The 23,523-nt window shown below is 48.6% G+C and overlaps 1 protein-coding gene across 2 annotated transcripts in view; it reads right to left on the bottom strand.

The window, feature by feature from the left end:
* The window catches only part of COL4A6 (collagen type IV alpha 6 chain), an 823,409-nt gene that overhangs the window by 48,104 nt on the left and 751,782 nt on the right, over positions 1-23,523 (bottom strand). For both annotated transcript variants that reach the window (XM_069211616.1, XM_069211626.1), the window contains one exon: positions 20,751-20,897. In XM_069211616.1, coding sequence (XP_069067717.1) covers positions 20,751-20,897 — 147 coding nt within the window. The remainder of the gene's footprint in view (positions 1-20,750; positions 20,898-23,523) is intronic.

The raw sequence follows: 23,523 nt of genomic DNA, 5'->3' as shown, positions 1-23,523 counted from the left end.
GCCTAGGACCCATCAATGGTGGCAGCAACATAAATAGGGTCAGAGATTCTCCTGACATGTTGAAAATCCCTAAAGGGATTGTAACTAAATATGAAGATGGTGATGACATCACCAAATGGTTCACAGCTTTTGAGAGGGCTTGTGTAACCAGAAAAGTGAACAGATCTCACTGGGGTGCTCTCCTTTGGGAAATGTTCACAGGAAAGTGTAGGGATAGACTCCTCACACTCTCTGGACAAGATGCAGAATCTTATGACCTCATGAAGGGTACCCTGATTGAGGGCTTTGGATTCTCCACTGAGGAGTATAGGATTAGATTCAGGGGGGCTCAAAAATCCTCGAGCCAGACCTGGGTTGACTTTGTAGACTACTCAGTAAAAACACTAGATGGTTGGATTCAAGGCAGTGGTGTAAGTAATTATGATGGGCTGTACAATTTATTTGTGAAAGAACACCTGTTAAGTAATTGTTTCAATGATAAACTGCATCAGCATCTGGTAGACCTAGGACCAATTTCTCCCCAAGAATTGGGAAAGAAGGCGGACCATTGGGTCAAGACTAGGGTGTCCAAAACTTCCACAGGGGGTGACCAAAAGAAAGGGGTCACAAAACCTCCCCAGGGGAAAGGTGGTGAGACAGCCAAAAATAAAAATAGTCAAGAGTCTTCTAAAGGCCCCCAAAAACCTGCACAGGAGGGTGGGCCCAGAGCCTCTTCACAAAACAATCCTGGGTACAAGGGTAAAAACTTTGATCCCAAAAAGGCCTGGTGTCGAAACTGTAGTCAGTCTGGACACCAAACTGGAGACAAGGCCTGTCCCAAGAAAAGTTCCACTCCAAACTCCAATCCAGGTAACACTGGAATGGCTAGTCTCCAAGTGGGATCAACAGTGTGCCCAGAGCAAATCAGGGTCCACACTGAAGCTACTCTAGTCTCTGAGGGTGGGGTGGATTTAGCCACACTAGCTGCCTGGCCCCCTAACATGCAAAAATACAGGCAGCAGCTCTTTATTAATGGGACAAGTGTAGAGGGCCTGAGGGATACAGGTGCCAGTGTCACCATGGTGACAGAGAAACTGGTTTCCCCTGGCCAATACCTGACTGGAAAAACTTATACAGTCACCAATGCTGACAATCAAACTAAAGCACATCCCATGGCAATGGTAACTTTAGAATGGGGAGGGGTCAATGGCCTGAAACAGGTGGTGGTCTCCTCAAACATCCCAGTAGACTGTCTGCTTGGAAATGACCTGGAGTCCTCAGCATGGGCTGAGGTAGAGCTAAAAACCCATGCAGCCATGCTGGGTATCCCTGAACTGGTGTGTGTAAAAACAAGAGCACAATGCAAGGCACAGGGTGAAAAAGTAGAGCTGGAGTCTGGAAAAATGGCCCAGCCTACCAAGAGAAAAGGAAAGTCAGTTGGGAAACCAACTGCAACACAGTCAGAAAAAGGGAACCTCTCTTCTCAGGAAGAAGTTCTGCCCTCTGAGGGAACTGAGCCTTTGGAGCTTGAACCTTATCAGGTTGAGCTCTTAGGCCCAGGGGGACCCTCAAGGGAGGAGCTGTGTAAGGGACAAGAAACCTGTCCCTCTCTTGAAGGCCTTAGGCAGCAAGCTGCTGAAGAGTCCAAGGGCAAGAAAAATGGAACACATAGGGTCTATTGGGAATATGGACTCCTGTACACTGAGGCCAGAGACCCCAAACCTGGTGCCACTAGGAGAGTGGTAGTGCCTCAGTCGTTCAGAGAGTTTATTCTGACCTTAGCCCATGATATTCCCCTTGCTGGGCATTTGGGACAAACCAAGACGTGGGAGAGGTTAGTCAACCACTTCTACTGGCCCAATATGTCCCAGAAGGTTAAGGAGTTTTGCCTCTCCTGCCCCACCTGTCAATCCAGTGGTAAGACAGGTGGGCACCCAAAGGCCCCCCTCATTCCATTTCCAGTGGTGGGGGTCCCCTTTGAAAGAGTGGGTGTGGACATAGTTGGTCCACTGGAACCTCCCACAGCCTCAGGAAATATGTACATCCTAGTAGTAGTGGATCATGCTACTAGGTATCCTGAAGCTATTCCCCTTAGGTCGACTACTGCCCCTGCAGTAGCCAAGGCCCTCATTGGTATCTTTACCAGAGTGGGTTTCCCTAAGGAGGTGGTGTCTGACAGAGGTACCAACTTCATGTCAGCATACCTAAAACACATGTGGAATGAGTGTGGAGTGACTTACAAATTCACTACACCATACCATCCACAAACTAATGGCTTAGTTGAGAGATTCAACAAGACATTAAAGGGCATGATCATGGGGCTCCCAGAAAAACTCAAAAGGAGATGGGATGTCCTCTTGCCATGTCTGCTTTTTGCTTACAGAGAGGTGCCACAGAAGGGAGTAGGATTCTCACCCTTTGAACTTCTGTTTGGTCACCCTGTAAGGGGACCACTTGCTCTTGTTAAAGAAGGCTGGGAGAGACCTCTTCATGAGCCTAAACAAGACATAGTGGACTATGTACTTGGCATTCGCTCTAGAATGGCAGAGTACATGGAAAAGGCAACCAAAAACCTTGAGGCCAGCCAACAGCTCCAGAAGTTTTGGTATGACCAAAAGGCTGCACTGGTTGAGTTCCAACCAGGGCAGAAAGTCTGGGTTCTGGAGCCTGTGGCTCCCAGGGCACTCCAGGACAAATGGAGTGGCCCTTACCCAGTGCTAGAAAGGAAGAGTCAGGTCACCTACCTGGTGGACCTGGGCACAAGCAGGAGCCCCAAGAGGGTGATCCATGTGAACCGCCTTAAGCTCTTCCATGACAGGGCTGATGTGAATCTGTTGATGGTAACAGATGAGGATCAGGAGGCAGAGAGTGAACCTCTCCCTGATCTTCTGTCATCAGACCCAAAAGATGGCTCAGTAGATGGAGTGATCTACTCAGACACCCTCTCTGGCCAACAGCAAGCTGATTGTAGGAGAGTCCTACAACAGTTTCCTGAACTCTTCTCCTTAACCCCTGGTCAGACACACCTGTGTACCCATGATGTGGACACAGGAGACAGCATGCCTGTCAAGAACAAAATCTTTAGACAGTCTGACCATGTTAAGGAAAGCATCAAGGTGGAAGTCCACAAGATGCTGGAATTGGGAGTAATTGAGCGCTCTGACAGCCCCTGGGCTAGCCCAGTGGTCTTAGTCCCCAAACCTCACACCAAAGATGGAAAGAAAGAGATGAGGTTTTGTGTGGACTACAGAGGGCTCAATTCTGTCACCAAGACAGATGCTCATCCAATTCCTAGAGCTGATGAGCTCATAGATAAATTAGGTGCTGCCAAATTCCTAAGTACCTTTGACTTGACAGCAGGGTACTGGCAAATAAAAATGGCACCTGGAGCAAAAGAGAAAACAGCATTCTCCACACCTGATGGGCATTATCAGTTTACTGTTATGCCCTTTGGTTTAAAGAATGCCCCTGCCACCTTCCAAAGGTTGGTGAATCAAGTCCTTGCTGGCTTGGAGTCCTTTAGCACAGCTTATCTTGATGATATTGCTGTCTTTAGCTCCACCTGGCAGGATCACCTGGTCCACCTGAAGAAGGTTTTGAAGGCTCTGCAATCTGCAGGCCTCTCTATCAAGGCATCCAAATGCCAGATAGGGCAGGGAACTGTGGTTTACTTGGGCCACCTTGTAGGTGGAGGCCAAGTTCAGCCACTCCAACCCAAGATCCAGACTATTCTGGACTGGGTAGCTCCAAAAACCCAGACTCAAGTCAGGGCATTCCTTGGCTTGACTGGGTATTACAGGAGGTTTGTGAAGGGATATGGATCCATTGTGACAGCCCTCACTGAACTCACCTCCAAGAAAATGCCCAAGAAAGTGAACTGGACTGTGGAATGCCAACAGGCCTTTGACACCCTGAAACAGGCAATGTGCTCAGCACCAGTTCTAAAAGCTTCAGATTATTCTAAGCAGTTCATTGTGCAGACAGATGCCTCTGAACATGGGATAGGGGCAGTTTTGTCCCAAACAAATGATGATGGCCTTGACCAGCCTGTTGCTTTCATTAGCAGGAGGTTACTCCCCAGGGAGCAGCGTTGGAGTGCCATTGAGAGGGAGGCCTTTGCTGTGGTTTGGTCCCTGAAGAAGCTGAGACCATACCTCTTTGGGACTCACTTCCTAGTTCAAACTGACCACAGACCTCTCAAATGGCTGATGCAAATGAAAGGTGAAAATCCTAAACTGTTGAGGTGGTCCATCTCCCTACAGGGAATGGACTTTATAGTGGAACACAGACCTGGGACTGCCCATGCCAATGCAGATGGCCTTTCCAGGTTCTTCCACTTAGAAAATGAAGACTCTCTTGGGAAAGGTTAGTCTCATCCTCTTTCGTTTGGGGGGGGGGTTGTGTAAGGAAATGCCTCCTTGGCATGGTTGCCCCCTGACTTTTTGCCTTTGCTGATGCTATGTTTACAATTGAAAGTGTGCTGAGGCCTGCTAACCAGGCCCCAGCACCAGTGTTCTTTCCCTAACCTGTACTTTTGTATCCACAATTGGCAGACCCTGGCATCCAGATAAGTCCCTTGTAACTGGTACTTCTAGTACCAAGGGCCCTGATGCCAAGGAAGGTCTCTAAGGGCTGCAGCATGTCTTATGCCACCCTGGAGACCTCTCACTCAGCACAGACACACTGCTTGCCAGCTTGTGTGTGCTAGTGAGAACAAAACGAGTAAGTCGACATGGCACTCCCCTCAGGGTGCCATGCCAGCCTCTCACTGCCTATGCAAGTATAGGTCAGTCACCCCTCTAGCAGGCCTTACAGCCCTAAGGCAGGGTGCACTATACCATAGGTGAGGGTACCAGTGCATGAGCATGGTACCCCTACAGTGTCTAAACAAAACCTTAGACATTGTAAGTGCAGGGTAGCCATAAGAGTATATGGTCTGGGAGTTTGTCAAACACAAACTCCACAGCACCATAATGGCTACACTGAAAACTGGGAAGTTTGGTATCAAACTTCTCAGCACAATAAATGCACACTGATGCCAGTGTACATTTTATTGTAAAATACACCACAGAGGGCACCTTAGAGGTGCCCCCTGAAACTTAACCGACTGTCTGTGTAGGCTGACTAGTTCCAGCAGCCTGCCACACTAGAGACATGTTGCTGGCCCCATGGGGAGAGTGCCTTTGTCGCTCTGAGGCCAGTAACAAAGCCTGCACTGGGTGGAGATGCTAACACCTCCCCCAGGCAGGAGCTGTGACACCTGGCGGTGAGCCTCAAAGGCTCACCCCTTTGTCACAGCCCAGCAGGGCACTCCAGCTTAGTGGAGTTGCCCGCCCCCTCCGGCCACGGCCCCCACTTTTGGCGGCAAGGCTGGAGGGAACAAAGAAAGCAACAAGGAGGAGTCACTGGCCAGTCAGGACAGCCCCTAAGGTGTCCTGAGCTGAAGTGACTCTAACTTTTAGAAATCCTCCATCTTGCAGATGGAGGATTCCCCCAATAGGGTTAGGATTGTGACCCCCTCCCCTTGGGAGGAGGCACAAAGAGGGTGTACCCACCCTCAGGGCTAGTAGCCATTGGCTACTAACCCCCCAGACCTAAACACGCCCTTAAATTTAGTATTTAAGGGCTACCCTGAACCCTAGAAAATTAGATTCCTGCAACTACAAGAAAAAGGACTGCCTAGCTGAAAACCCCTGCAGAGGAAGACCAGAAGACGACAACTGCCTTGGCTCCAGAAACTCACCGGCCTGTCTCCTGCCTTCCAAAGATCCTGCTCCAGCGACGCCTTCCAAAGGGACCAGCGACCTCGACATCCTCTGAGGACTGCCCCTGCTTCGAAAAGACAAGAAACTCCCGAGGACAGCGGACCTGCTCCAAGAAAGGCTGCAACTTTGTTTCCAGCAGCCTTGAAAGAACCCTGCAAGCTCCCCGCAAGAAGCGTGAGACTTGCAACACTGCACCCGGCGACCCCGACTCGGCTGGTGGAGATCCAACACCTCAGGAGGGACCCCAGGACTACTCTGATACTGTGAGTACAAAAACCTGTCCCCCCTGAGCACCCACAGCGCCGCCTGCAGAGGGAATCCCGAGGCTTCCCCTGACCGCGACTCCTTGAATCCAAAACCCGACGCCTGGGAGAGACCCTGCACCCGCAGCCCCCAGGACCTGAAGGACCGGACTTTCACTGGAGAAGTGACCCCCAGGAGTCCCTCTCCCTTGCCCAAGTGGAGGTTTCCCCGAGGAACCCCCCCCTTGCCTGCCTGCAGCGCTGAAGAGATCCCTAGATCTCCCATAGACTAACACTACAAACCCGACGCTTGTTCTAACACTGCACCCGGCTGCCCCCGCGCCGCTGAGGGTGAAATTCCTGTGTGGACTTGTGTCCCCCCCGGTGCCCTACAAAACCCCCCTGGTCTGCCCTCCGAAGACGCGGGTACTTACCTGCTGGCAGACTGGAACCGGGGCACCCCCTTCTCCATTGAAGCCTATGTGTTTTGGGCACCACTTTGAACTCTGCACCTGACCGGCCCTGAGCTGCTGGTGTGGTAACTTTGGGGTTGCTCTGAACCCCCAACGGTGGGCTACTTTGGACCAAGAACTAAGCCCTGTAAGTGTCCTACTTACCTGGTTAACCTAACAAATACTTACCTCCCCTAGGAACTGTGAAAATTGCACTGTGTCCACTTTTAAAACAGCTATTTGTCAATAACTTGAAAAGTATACATGCAATTTTTATGATTTAAAGTTCCTAAAGTACTTACCTGCAATACCTTTCGAATGAGATATTACATGTAGAATTTGAACCTGTGGTTCTTAAAATAAACTAAGAAAAGATATTTTTCTATACAAAAACCTATTGGCTGGATTTGTCTCTGAGTGTGTGTACCTCATTTATTGTCTATGTGTATGTACAACAAATGCTTAACACTACTCCTTGGATAAGCCTACTGCTCGACCACACTACCACAAAATAGAGCATTAGTATTATCTCTTTTTACCACTATTTTACCTCTAAGGGGAACCCTTGGACTCTGTGCATGCTATTCCTTACTTTGAAATAGCACATACAGAGCCAACTTCCTACATTGGTGGATCAGCGGTGGGGTACAAGACTTTGCATTTGCTGGACTACTCAGCCAATACCTGATCACACCACAAATTCCAAAATTGTCATTAGAAATTGATTTTTGCAATTTGAAAAGTTTTCTAAATTCTTAAAAGACCTGCTAGGGCCTTGTGTTAGATCCTGTTTAGCATTTCTTTTAGAGTTTAAAAGTTTGTAAAAGTTTGAATTAGATTCTAGAACCAGTTGTAGATTCTTAAAAAGTATTCCAACTTTTAGAAGCAAAATGTCTAGCACAGATGTGACTGTGGTGGAACTCGACACCACACCTTACCTCCATCTTAAGATGAGGGAGCTAAGGTCACTCTGTAAAATAAAGAAAATAACAATGGGCCCCAAACCTACCAAAATACAGCTCCAGGAGCTTTTGGCAGAGTTTGAAAAGGCCAACCCCTCTGAGGGTGGCAACTCAGAGGAAGAGGATAGTGACTTGGAGGAAAATTCCCCCCTACCAGTCCTATCTAGGGAGAACAGGGTCTCTCAAACCCTGACTCCAAAAATAATAGTCAGAGATGCTGGTTCCCTCACAGGAGAGACCACCACCTCTGAAATCACTGAGGATAACTCCAGTGAAGAGGACATCCAGTTAGCCAGGATGGCCAAAAGATTGGCTTTGGAAAGACAGATCCTAGCCATAGAGAGGGAAAGACAAGAGATGGGCCTAGGACCCATCAATGGTGGCAGCAACATAAATAGGGTCAGAGATTCTCCTGACATGTTGAAAATCCCTAAAGGGATTGTAACTAAATATGAAGATGGTGATGACATCACCAAATGGTTCACAGCTTTTGAGAGGGCTTGTGTAACCAGAAAAGTGAACAGATCTCACTGGGGTGCTCTCCTTTGGGAAATGTTCACAGGAAAGTGTAGGGATAGACTCCTCACACTCTCTGGACAAGATGCAGAATCTTATGACCTCATGAAGGGTACCCTGATTGAGGGCTTTGGATTCTCCACTGAGGAGTATAGGATTAGATTCAGGGGGGCTCAAAAATCCTCGAGCCAGACCTGGGTTGACTTTGTAGACTACTCAGTAAAAACACTAGATGGTTGGATTCAAGGCAGTGGTGTAAGTAATTATGATGGGCTGTACAATTTATTTGTGAAAGAACACCTGTTAAGTAATTGTTTCAATGATAAACTGCATCAGCATCTGGTAGACCTAGGACCAATTTCTCCCCAAGAATTGGGAAAGAAGGCGGACCATTGGGTCAAGACTAGGGTGTCCAAAACTTCCACAGGGGGTGACCAAAAGAAAGGGGTCACAAAACCTCCCCAGGGGAAAGGTGGTGAGACAGCCAAAAATAAAAATAGTCAAGAGTCTTCTAAAGGCCCCCAAAAACCTGCACAGGAGGGTGGGCCCAGAGCCTCTTCACAAAACAATCCTGGGTACAAGGGTAAAAACTTTGATCCCAAAAAGGCCTGGTGTCGAAACTGTAGTCAGTCTGGACACCAAACTGGAGACAAGGCCTGTCCCAAGAAAAGTTCCACTCCAAACTCCAATCCAGGTAACACTGGAATGGCTAGTCTCCAAGTGGGATCAACAGTGTGCCCAGAGCAAATCAGGGTCCACACTGAAGCTACTCTAGTCTCTGAGGGTGGGGTGGATTTAGCCACACTAGCTGCCTGGCCCCCTAACATGCAAAAATACAGGCAGCAGCTCTTTATTAATGGGACAAGTGTAGAGGGCCTGAGGGATACAGGTGCCAGTGTCACCATGGTGACAGAGAAACTGGTTTCCCCTGGCCAATACCTGACTGGAAAAACTTATACAGTCACCAATGCTGACAATCAAACTAAAGCACATCCCATGGCAATGGTAACTTTAGAATGGGGAGGGGTCAATGGCCTGAAACAGGTGGTGGTCTCCTCAAACATCCCAGTAGACTGTCTGCTTGGAAATGACCTGGAGTCCTCAGCATGGGCTGAGGTAGAGCTAAAAACCCATGCAGCCATGCTGGGTATCCCTGAACTGGTGTGTGTAAAAACAAGAGCACAATGCAAGGCACAGGGTGAAAAAGTAGAGCTGGAGTCTGGAAAAATGGCCCAGCCTACCAAGAGAAAAGGAAAGTCAGTTGGGAAACCAACTGCAACACAGTCAGAAAAAGGGAACCTCTCTTCTCAGGAAGAAGTTCTGCCCTCTGAGGGAACTGAGCCTTTGGAGCTTGAACCTTATCAGGTTGAGCTCTTAGGCCCAGGGGGACCCTCAAGGGAGGAGCTGTGTAAGGGACAAGAAACCTGTCCCTCTCTTGAAGGCCTTAGGCAGCAAGCTGCTGAAGAGTCCAAGGGCAAGAAAAATGGAACACATAGGGTCTATTGGGAATATGGACTCCTGTACACTGAGGCCAGAGACCCCAAACCTGGTGCCACTAGGAGAGTGGTAGTGCCTCAGTCGTTCAGAGAGTTTATTCTGACCTTAGCCCATGATATTCCCCTTGCTGGGCATTTGGGACAAACCAAGACGTGGGAGAGGTTAGTCAACCACTTCTACTGGCCCAATATGTCCCAGAAGGTTAAGGAGTTTTGCCTCTCCTGCCCCACCTGTCAATCCAGTGGTAAGACAGGTGGGCACCCAAAGGCCCCCCTCATTCCACTTCCAGTGGTTGGGGGTCCCCTTTGAAAGAGTGGGTGTGGACATAGTTGGTCCACTGGAACCTCCCACAGCCTCAGGAAATATGTACATCCTAGTAGTAGTGGATCATGCTACTAGGTATCCTGAAGCTATTCCCCTTAGGTCGACTACTGCCCCTGCAGTAGCCAAGGCCCTCATTGGTATCTTTACCAGAGTGGGTTTCCCTAAGGAGGTGGTGTCTGACAGAGGTACCAACTTCATGTCAGCATACCTAAAACACATGTGGAATGAGTGTGGAGTGACTTACAAATTCACTACACCATACCATCCACAAACTAATGGCTTAGTTGAGAGATTCAACAAGACATTAAAGGGCATGATCATGGGGCTCCCAGAAAAACTCAAAAGGAGATGGGATGTCCTCTTGCCATGTCTGCTTTTTGCTTACAGAGAGGTGCCACAGAAGGGAGTAGGATTCTCACCCTTTGAACTTCTGTTTGGTCACCCTGTAAGGGGACCACTTGCTCTTGTTAAAGAAGGCTGGGAGAGACCTCTTCATGAGCCTAAACAAGACATAGTGGACTATGTACTTGGCATTCGCTCTAGAATGGCAGAGTACATGGAAAAGGCAACCAAAAACCTTGAGGCCAGCCAACAGCTCCAGAAGTTTTGGTATGACCAAAAGGCTGCACTGGTTGAGTTCCAACCAGGGCAGAAAGTCTGGGTTCTGGAGCCTGTGGCTCCCAGGGTACTCCAGGACAAATGGAGTGGCCCTTACCCAGTGCTAGAAAGGAAGAGTCAGGTCACCTACCTGGTGGACCTGGGCACAAGCAGGAGCCCCAAGAGGGTGATCCATGTGAACCGCCTTAAGCTCTTCCATGACAGGGCTGATGTGAATCTGTTGATGGTAACAGATGAGGATCAGGAGGCAGAGAGTGAACCTCTCCCTGATCTTCTGTCATCAGACCCAAAAGATGGCTCAGTAGATGGAGTGATCTACTCAGACACCCTCTCTGGCCAACAGCAAGCTGATTGTAGGAGAGTCCTACAACAGTTTCCTGAACTCTTCTCCTTAACCCCTGGTCAGACACACCTGTGTACCCATGATGTGGACACAGGAGACAGCATGCCTGTCAAGAACAAAATCTTTAGACAGTCTGACCATGTTAAGGAAAGCATCAAGGTGGAAGTCCACAAGATGCTGGAATTGGGAGTAATTGAGCGCTCTGACAGCCCCTGGGCTAGCCCAGTGGTCTTAGTCCCCAAACCTCACACCAAAGATGGAAAGAAAGAGATGAGGTTTTGTGTGGACTACAGAGGGCTCAATTCTGTCACCAAGACAGATGCTCATCCAATTCCTAGAGCTGATGAGCTCATAGATAAATTAGGTGCTGCCAAATTCCTAAGTACCTTTGACTTGACAGCAGGGTACTGGCAAATAAAAATGGCACCTGGAGCAAAAGAGAAAACAGCATTCTCCACACCTGATGGGCATTATCAGTTTACTGTTATGCCCTTTGGTTTAAAGAATGCCCCTGCCACCTTCCAAAGGTTGGTGAATCAAGTCCTTGCTGGCTTGGAGTCCTTTAGCACAGCTTATCTTGATGATATTGCTGTCTTTAGCTCCACCTGGCAGGATCACCTGGTCCACCTGAAGAAGGTTTTGAAGGCTCTGCAATCTGCAGGCCTCTCTATCAAGGCATCCAAATGCCAGATAGGGCAGGGAACTGTGGTTTACTTGGGCCACCTTGTAGGTGGAGGCCAAGTTCAGCCACTCCAACCCAAGATCCAGACTATTCTGGACTGGGTAGCTCCAAAAACCCAGACTCAAGTCAGGGCATTCCTTGGCTTGACTGGGTATTACAGGAGGTTTGTGAAGGGATATGGATCCATTGTGACAGCCCTCACTGAACTCACCTCCAAGAAAATGCCCAAGAAAGTGAACTGGACTGTGGAATGCCAACAGGCCTTTGACACCCTGAAACAGGCAATGTGCTCAGCACCAGTTCTAAAAGCTCCAGATTATTCTAAGCAGTTCATTGTGCAGACAGATGCCTCTGAACATGGGATAGGGGCAGTTTTGTCCCAAACAAATGATGATGGCCTTGACCAGCCTGTTGCTTTCATTAGCAGGAGGTTACTCCCCAGGGAGCAGCGTTGGAGTGCCATTGAGAGGGAGGCCTTTGCTGTGGTTTGGTCCCTGAAGAAGCTGAGACCATACCTCTTTGGGACTCACTTCCTAGTTCAAACTGACCACAGACCTCTCAAATGGCTGATGCAAATGAAAGGTGAAAATCCTAAACTGTTGAGGTGGTCCATCTCCCTACAGGGAATGGACTTTATAGTGGAACACAGACCTGGGACTGCCCATGCCAATGCAGATGGCCTTTCCAGGTTCTTCCACTTAGAAAATGAAGACTCTCTTGGGAAAGGTTAGTCTCATCCTCTTTCGTTTGGGGGGGGGTTGTGTAAGGAAATGCCTCCTTGGCATGGTTGCCCCCTGACTTTTTGCCTTTGCTGATGCTATGTTTACAATTGAAAGTGTGCTGAGGCCTGCTAACCAGGCCCCAGCACCAGTGTTCTTTCCCTAACCTGTACTTTTGTATCCACAATTGGCAGACCCTGGCATCCAGATAAGTCCCTTGTAACTGGTACTTCTAGTACCAAGGGCCCTGATGCCAAGGAAGGTCTCTAAGGGCTGCAGCATGTCTTATGCCACCCTGGAGACCTCTCACTCAGCACAGACACACTGCTTGCCAGCTTGTGTGTGCTAGTGAGAACAAAACGAGTAAGTCGACATGGCACTCCCCTCAGGGTGCCATGCCAGCCTCTCACTGCCTATGTAAGTATAGGTCAGTCACCCCTCTAGCAGGCCTTACAGCCCTAAGGCAGGGTGCACTATACCATAGGTGAGGGTACCAGTGCATGAGCATGGTACCCCTACAGTGTCTAAACAAAACCTTAGACATTGTAAGTGCAGGGTAGCCATAAGAGTATATGGTCTGGGAGTTTGTCAAACACAAACTCCACAGCACCATAATGGCTACACTGAAAACTGGGAAGTTTGGTATCAAACTTCTCAGCACAATAAATGCACACTGATGCCAGTGTACATTTTATTGTAAAATACACCACAGAGGGCACCTTAGAGGTGCCCCCTGAAACTTAACCGACTGTCTGTGTAGGCTGACTAGTTCCAGCAGCCTGCCACACTAGAGACATGTTGCTGGCCCCATGGGGAGAGTGCCTTTGTCGCTCTGAGGCCAGTAACAAAGCCTGCACTGGGTGGAGATGCTAACACCTCCCCCAGGCAGGAGCTGTGACACCTGGCGGTGAGCCTCAAAGGCTCACCCCTTTGTCACAGCCCAGCAGGGCACTCCAGCTTAGTGGAGTTGCCCGCCCCCTCCGGCCACGGCCCCCACTTTTGGCGGCAAGGCTGGAGGGAACAAAGAAAGCAACAAGGAGGAGTCACTGGCCAGTCAGGACAGCCCCTAAGGTGTCCTGAGCTGAAGTGACTCTAACTTTTAGAAATCCTCCATCTTGCAGATGGAGGATTCCCCCAATAGGGTTAGGATTGTGACCCCCTCCCCTTGGGAGGAGGCACAAAGAGGGTGTACCCACCCTCAGGGCTAGTAGCCATTGGCTACTAACCCCCCAGACCTAAACACGCCCTTAAATTTAGTATTTAAGGGCTACCCTGAACCCTAGAAAATTAGATTCCTGCAACTACAAGAAGAAGGACTGCCTAGCTGAAAACCCCTGCAGAGGAAGACCAGAAGACGACAACTGCCTTGGCTCCAGAAACTCACCGGCCTGTCTCCTGCCTTCCAAAGATCCTGCTCCAGCGACGCCTTCCAAAGGGACCAGCGACCTCGACATCCTCTGAGGACTGCCCCTGCTTCGAAAAGACAAGAAACTCCCGAGGACAGCGGACCTGCTCCAAGAAAGGCTGCAACTTTGTTTCCAGCAGCCTTGAAAGAACCCTGCAAGCTCCCCGCAAGAAGCGTGAGACTTGCAACACTGCACCCGGCGACCCCGACTCGGCTGGTGGAGATCCAACACCTCAGGAGGGACCCCAGGACTACTCTGATACTGTGAGTACAAAAACCTGTCCCCCCTGAGCACCCACAGCGCCGCCTGCAGAGGGAATCCCGAGGCTTCCCCTGACCGCGACTCCTTGAATCCAAAACCCGACGCCTGGGAGAGACCCTGCACCCGCAGCCCCCAGGACCTGAAGGACCGGACTTTCACTGGAGAAGTGACCCCCAGGAGTCCCTCTCCCTTGCCCAAGTGGAGGTTTCCCCGAGGAACCCCCCCCTTGCCTGCCTGCAGCGCTGAAGAGATCCCTAGATCTCCCATAGACTAACACTACAAACCCGACGCTTGTTCTAACACTGCACCCGGCTGCCCCCGCGCCGCTGAGGGTGAAATTCCTGTGTGGACTTGTGTCCCCCCCGGTGCCCTACAAAACCCCCCTGGTCTGCCCTCCGAAGACGCGGGTACTTACCTGCTGGCAGACTGGAACCGGGGCACCCCCTTCTCCATTGAAGCCTATGTGTTTTGGGCACCACTTTGAACTCTGCACCTGACCGGCCCTGAGCTGCTGGTGTGGTAACTTTGGGGTTGCTCTGAACCCCCAACGGTGGGCTACTTTGGACCAAGAACTAAGCCCTGTAAGTGTCCTACTTACCTGGTTAACCTAACAAATACTTACCTCCCCTAGGAACTGTGAAAATTGCACTGTGTCCACTTTTAAAACAGCTATTTGTCAATAACTTGAAAAGTATACATGCAATTTTCATGATTTAAAGTTCCTAAAGTACTTACCTGCAATACCTTTCGAATGAGATATTACATGTAGAATTTGAACCTGTGGTTCTTAAAATAAACTAAGAAAATATATTTTTCTATACAAAAACCTATTGGCTGGATTTGTCTCTGAGTGTGTGTACCTCATTTATTGTCTATGTGTATGTACAACAAATGCTTAACACTACTCCTTGGATAAGCCTACTGCTCGACCACACTACCACAAAATAGAGCATTAGTATTATCTCTTTTTACCACTATTTTACCTCTAAGGGGAACCCTTGGACTCTGTGCATGCTATTCCTTACTTTGAAATAGCACATACAGAGCCAACTTCCTACAGGCAGGGTCTAGGTGCAGGGTTCTAGCTGGAGCTTTTGGTGTAGCTCAGAACAGGAGGCCACCCAAATAACCCTTGGAGTCACTCTGGTAGTCCTGGGTTCAAGTAGCAAGGCAGGCCTGAAGCAGCAGGGCAGTTCACCGAGGGTACATGGCAGGCCTTAAGAAGCAGGCACTCCCATGTAGCAGAAGGGCAGTCTTCGTAGGTACAAAGCAGGCCTAAAGCAGCAAGACAGTCCTCTGAAATACAACACAGTCCTTCTGAGTGCCCTCCGTAGATTCACCAATGAACTGAAGAGTTGGTCTGAGGGTCCAAAATGTATATCTCGTGCCAGCCTTTGAAGTGGGAGAAATGCATAGGGCCTTCTGCTATCTGGTTCTGGAAATTTACCCCCCTCCCCTGCTCCAATAGGTATAGGGCGACAAAAGACTGGTGTCAAGTTCTTTGTGAGTGTGCTATGGTATCCCTTTAAATTGTAATTGGGGCAGAGAGCAGCTCCGCCCTTCCCATCCTGGCAGGATGGCTGATCCTGCCAACACTAATCCCTCTCTGTCTCAATCGCTGGGAGGAATACACAAAGGCCAACTGCCAACTACACCTTGCCACCGTTGGGTTCCACCGGCCTCATCCACGGGTCGCGCCAGCAGCTGGAAACCGAGGCTTCCATTGATTCCAATGAGGGTTTCTGACGCCACTTTACCCCTATGCACCTGGGATTCCTGGTGCAGGTACTCCGATCTTCTGGGTATAAATGAGTGAGGGCACTCTCCAACCTTCTTTGTGACAACAGGATTATTAGGGGTCCACTGGGAAGGGTCCTGAATCCATAAAAATCCAACTGTGGCGGTCCTGTGTTAGCCTATTGGACACCCAGCTCGATAACAACTGTGCACCAGGGTGCCTGTGGAATTTCTAGTACTTACCTCTGGTAATTTCCTACTCCCCCAGTCCCTAGGATTCTAACACACTTACCTTGGTTGGGCACCTCCATTCTTATACCACTTTCTTAGTATGTGGTTTGCACCCCCCCCCACACAAAGGGTTCCATGTATTTTATGCTTTTTCTGGTTGTTGCTAAGTGTATACTTAGTGTGTAGATATCTCCAGGTAGAGATATACCAATGCTAGTATAGCTTTAGTGTTGTAATAAACAATACTTTATTTTTGCAACACCTGATGTGGTTCTTTCTTGGGAACAGTTAATGACTGACTAATGTGGTATTGCAAGTGCTTTACACTCCTCCTGGACAAGCTTTAGCTGCTCACCACAGCTACCCCTAGAGAGCATTTTCTATCTGGACATGTAAACACTATCATTAAGAGTTGCCTGGACTCAGTATAGGGTGAAACAATATAGGAGTACAGCATAAACTGAGCCAGCCTTCTACATTAACAACCATGTATCATGGGAAGTATCACGCCCACTGGCCTTCTGTAGGTCTATATTTAAACTGTTGTCATCATAATGTGGGGTGAATCATTTCCATTATCTTCACTGTTTTCTTTTGGATGAAAATTCTGGTCTTCACTTCACAATCCCGGATCGCCTTCAGGTGCATGAGGGCCCAGACATCAAAGGTACACTTTGCACGGGCATAGAAAGCTGGCCTGGTGTGTGGTGGGTACCTATGGTACTTACACCTTATAGCAGGTACAGGTATACCCTCTCAGAGAAGTGTAGGCAGTGTCTAGAAGCCAGGCTCTCTAGTGGTAGCTGTGGATAAGCAGCCAAGGCTTTTCTAGAAAACATGCAAAGCTCATGCAATACCACTACAGTCACAAAGTACTTACACACAAGAACAAAAAAAAAACAATTGGTTGTACAAAAATAAAGGTACTTTATTTTTAGAACACAGTATCAGAAAATACTAGAGAGGCAACCCTGTAAAACAGAGTAAAATAGCAATAAGCAATAGTAGCTTTAGGGGGAGCCCAAACCATATACTAAGAAAGTGGAATGCAAACACAGGGCCCTCGCCTAGCTAAGTAAATCTTGTAGATGGAAGCTGGGAGTACTAAGAAACCACACAGGTAAGTAATGTAGTAGCCCCCAGTGACTAGAAATGCAAGAGTAAAACATTGGATTTCCCCCAAACCACCCCAAAGGATGAAAACAAGAAAAAGAAGACACCAAGAACAGCCTAAAAGGAACTAGCAGTGGAATACCGAAGATGGAGACCTGTGGAGAGAGGGGACCAAGTCCAGAAGGGTCTGTGGAGTCCAGGGGGATTAGGAGATACTACCCACCCAGAAGTACCTTTTGGATTTGGTCGATGAAGAGGGGGAGTCACATGGGACCCTCTGCGTTGTAGAAGGCCCACTGGAGCAGAGGCAGCACCCACAGGTGTCCCACATGGCAGTGACACAGAAGTTGTAGAAGCAGCCCACGCAGCACCACAGACGTTGCTCCCACGTCGCTGGAAGACCACACAGAGGCCCAGGAGTTGCAGGAGGGAGTGCATTGCCTGAAGTTCCCCTTAGAGGTGAAGCAAACAAGCCTTGGCAGCTGCAAAGGATGCGGTGCAAGGGTGTACTATCTTGCGTGGAGTGCAAAGGACTTACCACCATCAAAGTGCAACAGCTGGTACAGAGGACCAAGGGCGACTCTTCAGACCACCACCCGTGATGCAGGACCTACCCAACTCAGGAGGAGGGCAGATCCCCGCAACCGGTTGTCGTTGCAGCCAGATACCTGTAGTTACAGGGGAGGGATGCCTTCACCCCAAGAGAGATTCCTTGTTCTTCTTGTGCAGGCTGAAGAGTTGCAGTCTTCGGAAGATACACAGCCGGGGAAATTTTGCAAAGCTGGCAGGAATTCTGGATACAATGTTGCAGAAGAGCCTTCCTCTTGGATCTGCATCTTGTAGGTTTCTGGAGGGTCCAGTCACGCTTCCGGTGGCCGGAAGTCGACGCAGAGGAGTCCTGCTGGAGTCTTGCAAGCCGAATCTGAGGACCCACCCCAGAGGAAGACCCTATATAGTCCAAAGAGGGGACTTGGTCACCTACCCAGGTAACTACCTATCAGAGGGTGCCTCTGACGTCACCTGTCTGACCACTCAGAAACTCCCAGAATTCCCTGCCAACCTTGGAATCAAGATGGCAGAACCCAGGGACCCTCTGGAGGAGATCTGGGCACCACCCCTGGGGTGGTGATGGACAGGGAAGTGGTCACTCCCCTTTCCATTGTCCAGTTTCGTGCCAGAGCAGGGACTGGGGGTCCCTGAACCGGTGTGGACTGGTTTATGCACGTAGGGCATCAAATGTGCCCTTCAATGCAAAAACAGTGGCTCGAGGAAGCTACCCCTCCCAAACCAGTCACACCTATTTCCAAAGGGAGAGGGTGTTATCCTTTATTCTGCCTTCCTGGGCTTGATCAGATCAAGCAGCAGGAGGGAGGAAACCTGTCTGAGGGGTGGCAGCAGCTGTGCTGCCCGGGAAAACCCTGTAAGACTGGTGATAGCAATGCTGGGGATCCTCTAAGGAGCCCCCAGACTGCATGGGTTCATACTTTCAATACTTGCAACAGTATTGGGGTATGAGTACGACATATTTGATACCAAACATGCCCAGGTTCGTAGTTACCATTATGTAGCTGGACATAGGTAGTGACCTATCTCTGGTACACATATAAAATGGCGTCCCGCACTCATGAAGTCCAGTAAAAGGGAGCTGGAGTTTGTGGGGGCACCTCTGCTAGTGCAGGGGTGCCCTCACACACCGGTACCTGCACCCTGCCCTCTGGGCTGTGAGGGCCTACCACAGGTGTGATTTACATTGACTTGGTGCAGTGACCTGTAGTAAAACTGGGTTCGTGCACCCGGTTCACGCAGACTGCAATGGCAGGCCTGCAGAACCCTTTGCATGGGCTGCCTATGGGTGGCAGAATAACTGCTGCAGCCCATAGGGATCCCCTGGAACTCCAATGCCCTGGGTACCTAGGTACCATAAACTAGGGACTTACATGGGGGCAGCAGTATGCCAATTGTGGGGAAAAAAGATTAGTAGCAACCAAGTTTGGAGGAGAGAAAATAATCACTGGGGTCCTGGGTAGCAGGATCCCAGTGAACACAGTCAAACACACTGACAACAGGCATAAAATGGGGGTAACCGTGCCAAGAAAGAGGGCACTTTCCTACAACTGGTCCATCACCAACATATGTTTCCAACAGTCACAGAACAGTTTTACCCCTGTAGTATTCAGTGGGGACATTGTTGCCTTGCACGCTGAATTTGAATTTTAAAAAACTGCCCAAAACAGATGAAAAGGGAACAGAGCTTGTATCCGTGTTTGAAGGAGCGGAAAGAAAGGAACTGATGTTTGCACCCACAGTTAATACATGGTCCGTTCCATCAGTGGCACGAGGAACGAAAGCAATGCAAGATACATGATGCCACCTAGTGGTGCAAGGCTACACTACTCAGAAAATGTCTGAATCCAGTCTGATGCCTGGGGATATTTGCAGTTAGAAGTCCATCAGAAAGTGCAGACAAAGAAAACACATCACCTCTCTCTCATCGCTGTATAAAAGTGTGATCTGCTGCCCTACCTGTTCCAGTTGAACATTCTCGCTGACCAAGGAGAGGGTGCTCCACAGAGCAACTTGTGACAACTGCTAACCCAGAATTGGTATCTGCTTGACAGCCAGCTTCCCAGCGGTGAGTGGACAGAGGTTAGAGTGATCTGAACGAAGAACTGTTTTCCCTTTCTCTGTTTTCCCTGGAATGCCTGGAGAGTCCTATCTGGAAGGAGGAATGAGCAAGCCATCCCTAAAGAAGCAAATGACTACTAGTGTGGACAAGAGTGGTTGTCCATCCACCAGAGATGAGATGAGCATGACTGCAGATTCCAGACTTGGAGCCATTCACAGAAGCCAAAGTGGATGGTGTGCAGCACTGCGAAGTATGCCCCAGAAAATTCCTTCATTGATATTGTTGTTGCAGTTGTGACACTTGCTTGTGTGTGCCTGAGTGCTCTGTGATGCTAAAGAAGAAACCAGTACTGGCCTGTGGCACTGCTCACATGCCTGAAGTAATTCTGCTGACATAGATTTGTCACTTTTCCATAGGTACCTGAGCAGTATGCCACTAAAAATGGAAGCTGCTACTTCGAGGCTCTTGCCAATGTGTGCCGAAACAACTGAGTGACTGTCCCTGGAACTACCCTCAAGTGTGCCGGATTGGACCCAGATGCTGCTGAGCAGAAGTGCCTCAAAACTACCCAGTCGCTGACTCTGGAAGAGTTCTGCATGGACACCTGATCCCAGGAAGACCCCAGCGCGTGGCCCTAAGACTTATCAGAGAAGGAGGAGGCCGGTCTGTGATCAAGAGGCCCTCCAGTTGCTGAAACCATCAGCTCATACGAATGCCTCCATTTGAAGATAGATGCATGCCACTACTGCCTCCAGGACACTGTCACTGGACCCATGCCTACCCACTAGAAGCAGAGCAACCGCCTGGTCTGACCACAGTGAGCTGCTAGTGCATGCCAGGTGTGGGGAACACTTCACGATAAAGCATCAGCATGTGCACCATGGACGTTATACATACTGTGCAGAGATATTGACATACTGCACCCAGTTTAGCCCAAGAACTGGTCAATAGTTCCCACACCACAATCACTAATGGCCTATCATGCTCACACTGTAACCATCATTGATCTGGGAGCAGACGAAGGGTTAATATTACTCCTTGAAAATTAACAAACCTACTTTCAAGTCTGGAAAAATAATGAATCTACTTGCTGTAATCATTTTACTCACAGGGCATTTTGCTCGTTACTAGAGTTGATCCTTATAAAATACTTCTCAAATGTTCTGTATAAGTAAGGTATTTAATTTCAAGGTCCAATAACGGCGCTACATGCGAAGGCTGGTGGCTGACGGTAAGATAATAAATCCATTGTCCCTCAGGGATACAGTTCCTCTTACCCTTCAGTCCTTCTGGTCCCTGGAATCCAGGCAATCCTCTTCCGCCAGAAAATCCTTCATTTCCGGGAAGCCCGGGTAAACCTTGAGGGACAGGGTAATCTTCTGGAATTGGGGCTGGACCTGGAGTTCCAGGTAAGCCACGTTCTCCTACAAATGACATAAACAACAAGACAACTGTAACGTTTCGTTCAATATCACATAATTCATAAAGGAGCATATAGAAACTACAATGAATAATAAATGCCAAGGTCCCGATTACAAAATGTCTCTCCAATCACTCAGTTGCAATGACTGCAATAAAGGCATGAACTAGTAACAGTCCACATTCCAAGCAGCGTAGCCTAAACTGAGGGGTCTCCAGTGTTCTGTTAGTGTCACCAAAACCATCTCAACATGCTCCTGTAACTGATTAGCAATTGTAGCAGGATCAGCGCAGACAGGATCCTGGTGTAATCGCTGTTCAGTGACTGTAACCTTTTGAGGATTCAGAGGGAATACTCTACTCTTTATAAGATAGGATGTTTTCATCTAGTGTGTGAAAACTCCACCAATAGTACTATCAACTATATAAATAAGGCAAGTTGGCTCACTGTACCAAAGTTCTCTTTAAACATTTCCCACATTAGTACAGAAGTAAGTCCATGCCCTCAAGCGTTTGTTTAACTTTAAGCAGGTCTCTTATCTCTAGAAACAAATTTAGCACTATATTTTCAACTAGAAGAACTCTGAACTGCTATACCATTATTGTGATTCTTTGTTCCTCAGCCAACCCCTGGCACCTACACCAAAAATACTCGAGATCTGAGAGCCCCTTGACATGTCTGCCATCACTATTCTCCAAGCTGGGTGTCACATATTCTGAGGGCACTCTGATCATCTCCCTTCTGGACAAAGTTAGACACCCAGAATTAGACCAGGAGCATTATTTCTGTTTGAGATGGTATTTGAACAGCACCCTTTCGGGAAGATTGTTTTGCTTGTCAGCCATAACTCCACCCACTTCTTACACTAAGTTGAAAAAAAATTAAACTATGATAGTGCCATAGAAGGGAAAATGTGTAGCATGCTACCAAGTATAAGATATATGTATTACATTTTAATTGTTTACTGCACAAATAAAGAAATGTACCGTGACCAAACCACAAAGGTCAAAACATGATTTTTTGCCCTCTTCCTATCTGCTTGGCATTTGTTGAGACTATGAAAAATCTTAGAGACATTTGAAATCGATTCCAATCCCACATCACCTCACCTTTCAGGATATTCACATTTTTTTTCAACTTGTGAAATATTTGCCATATTCTTCTCCATACCACCAACGGCGAAATTCAGTCCCACACAAAAACTAAATGAACGATTACTTTGTTTGAAAACCACTAGTGACGTTCATATATACTGCTATGGTTTTTACAACCACGTATATTGTAAGGAATCAGCAGATTAAGTCACATGAAGGCTAATAGAACTAATAGTTTGAGAGACAACCCAATTAGGTGGCTGCTTACTTTGCATTTTACATTTTACAGGATTTTCAAGCGGGATAATGCTATTTACAAAGAAAGCAATCACTGATGCCAACTTTGAGTTTCCTTAAAGGTCATTGTGTTCGGTGAAGCGTTCTTGGTCCTTTTGTGTCATCTTAAACATAGGATAGCCTACTGCCCTTTGCAAGATGCGTGCAAATCAATTGTGATCTAAGTGACAAAATGAATTTTACGTCAGGGCCAGAGGCGAGATTTACACTGTTCTTTCTTGGCTTTATTCAAATATCCACCATAAGGGATTGCATCAAGACAGTAAGTACAACTACCTTTCCCTCGAGCACTAGAGAAAGTAGCTTAAGAACGACAACAACCAAATCAACCTATGACCATGGCATATACTGCAATATCTCGTCCTTTCTCTGTGTTCCCTCTCCCTTCGCTGCTCTGCAGCAGTCACGTCAGGTCTTGGGCCCGGTAATTTTTTTAGGGTCAAGCCCGCGTCGCATGCGCTTGCGCACACGTTGCGCTTGCGAGACGCTTCTGTAGATAGAAAAGGGCTCGGAGCCCTGTCCATGTCACGTCAGTGTCTTTCATTGGTTCGTGGTCTTGCCTTTCAAAATCAGCTTGCTTTCATCAGTGGAAGACATGCATACGTCATGCCTTTTCCGGTGGTTAGCCCTCCTCGAGCGCAGCGACCAAGTACTGAAAACATGTGAGGCTCGCTGTTTCCCGTCAGGTTTGTGGACTACTTTTTATCTTTTTTTCACAGCACGATCTCGCTTGGCAGAAGTCCAGCGCTTTGCATGACATCGACCCTATTACATAGTTAATTGCACTTTTGCCGGTTACGTAGATAATTGCACTTTTGCGATAGGTTTCAGTACGAGTGAACTGTAGCAGCGCAATTGCGCTCTGTTTTAGCATTTAATGTGGCAAGAAAAGTCCGGTTGGGAGTTTACAACTGCTAATAGCTGTAACTAGGAGAAATGCAAGACCCTATTGCATTGAAATGCTTGTTCTCGCTTATTGCCTGTGTGTTTGCTGGGTTTCTCTAGCAGGGTGCTGCTCGCGGGTGCGATTTCTGCTCCTTACTCGAATCTCAGCCCGTGATCCAGCTAGGTGGGGACGCGCACACGGTTTTCCCTGCTGGCCCCAGAGGCCGCTCCCGCCAGCCTCACAGGGAGAGACACGCTCCTCTCTGGTTCAGTGATCGGCCTGCGTGGTTTGTCGCTCCGGTCTTTGGGGAGTCGGCGTCCGATCGCGGAGCCTCTCTGTGGACCCGCCGGGCC

The sequence above is a fragment of the Pleurodeles waltl genome, chromosome 2_1, assembly GCF_031143425.1.
Source record: "Pleurodeles waltl isolate 20211129_DDA chromosome 2_1, aPleWal1.hap1.20221129, whole genome shotgun sequence".
In the NCBI taxonomy this organism is placed as follows: domain Eukaryota; kingdom Metazoa; phylum Chordata; class Amphibia; order Caudata; family Salamandridae; genus Pleurodeles; species Pleurodeles waltl.
Note: the sequence above shows the minus strand (reverse complement) of the source record. Positions and strands in the feature narration are given on the sequence as shown.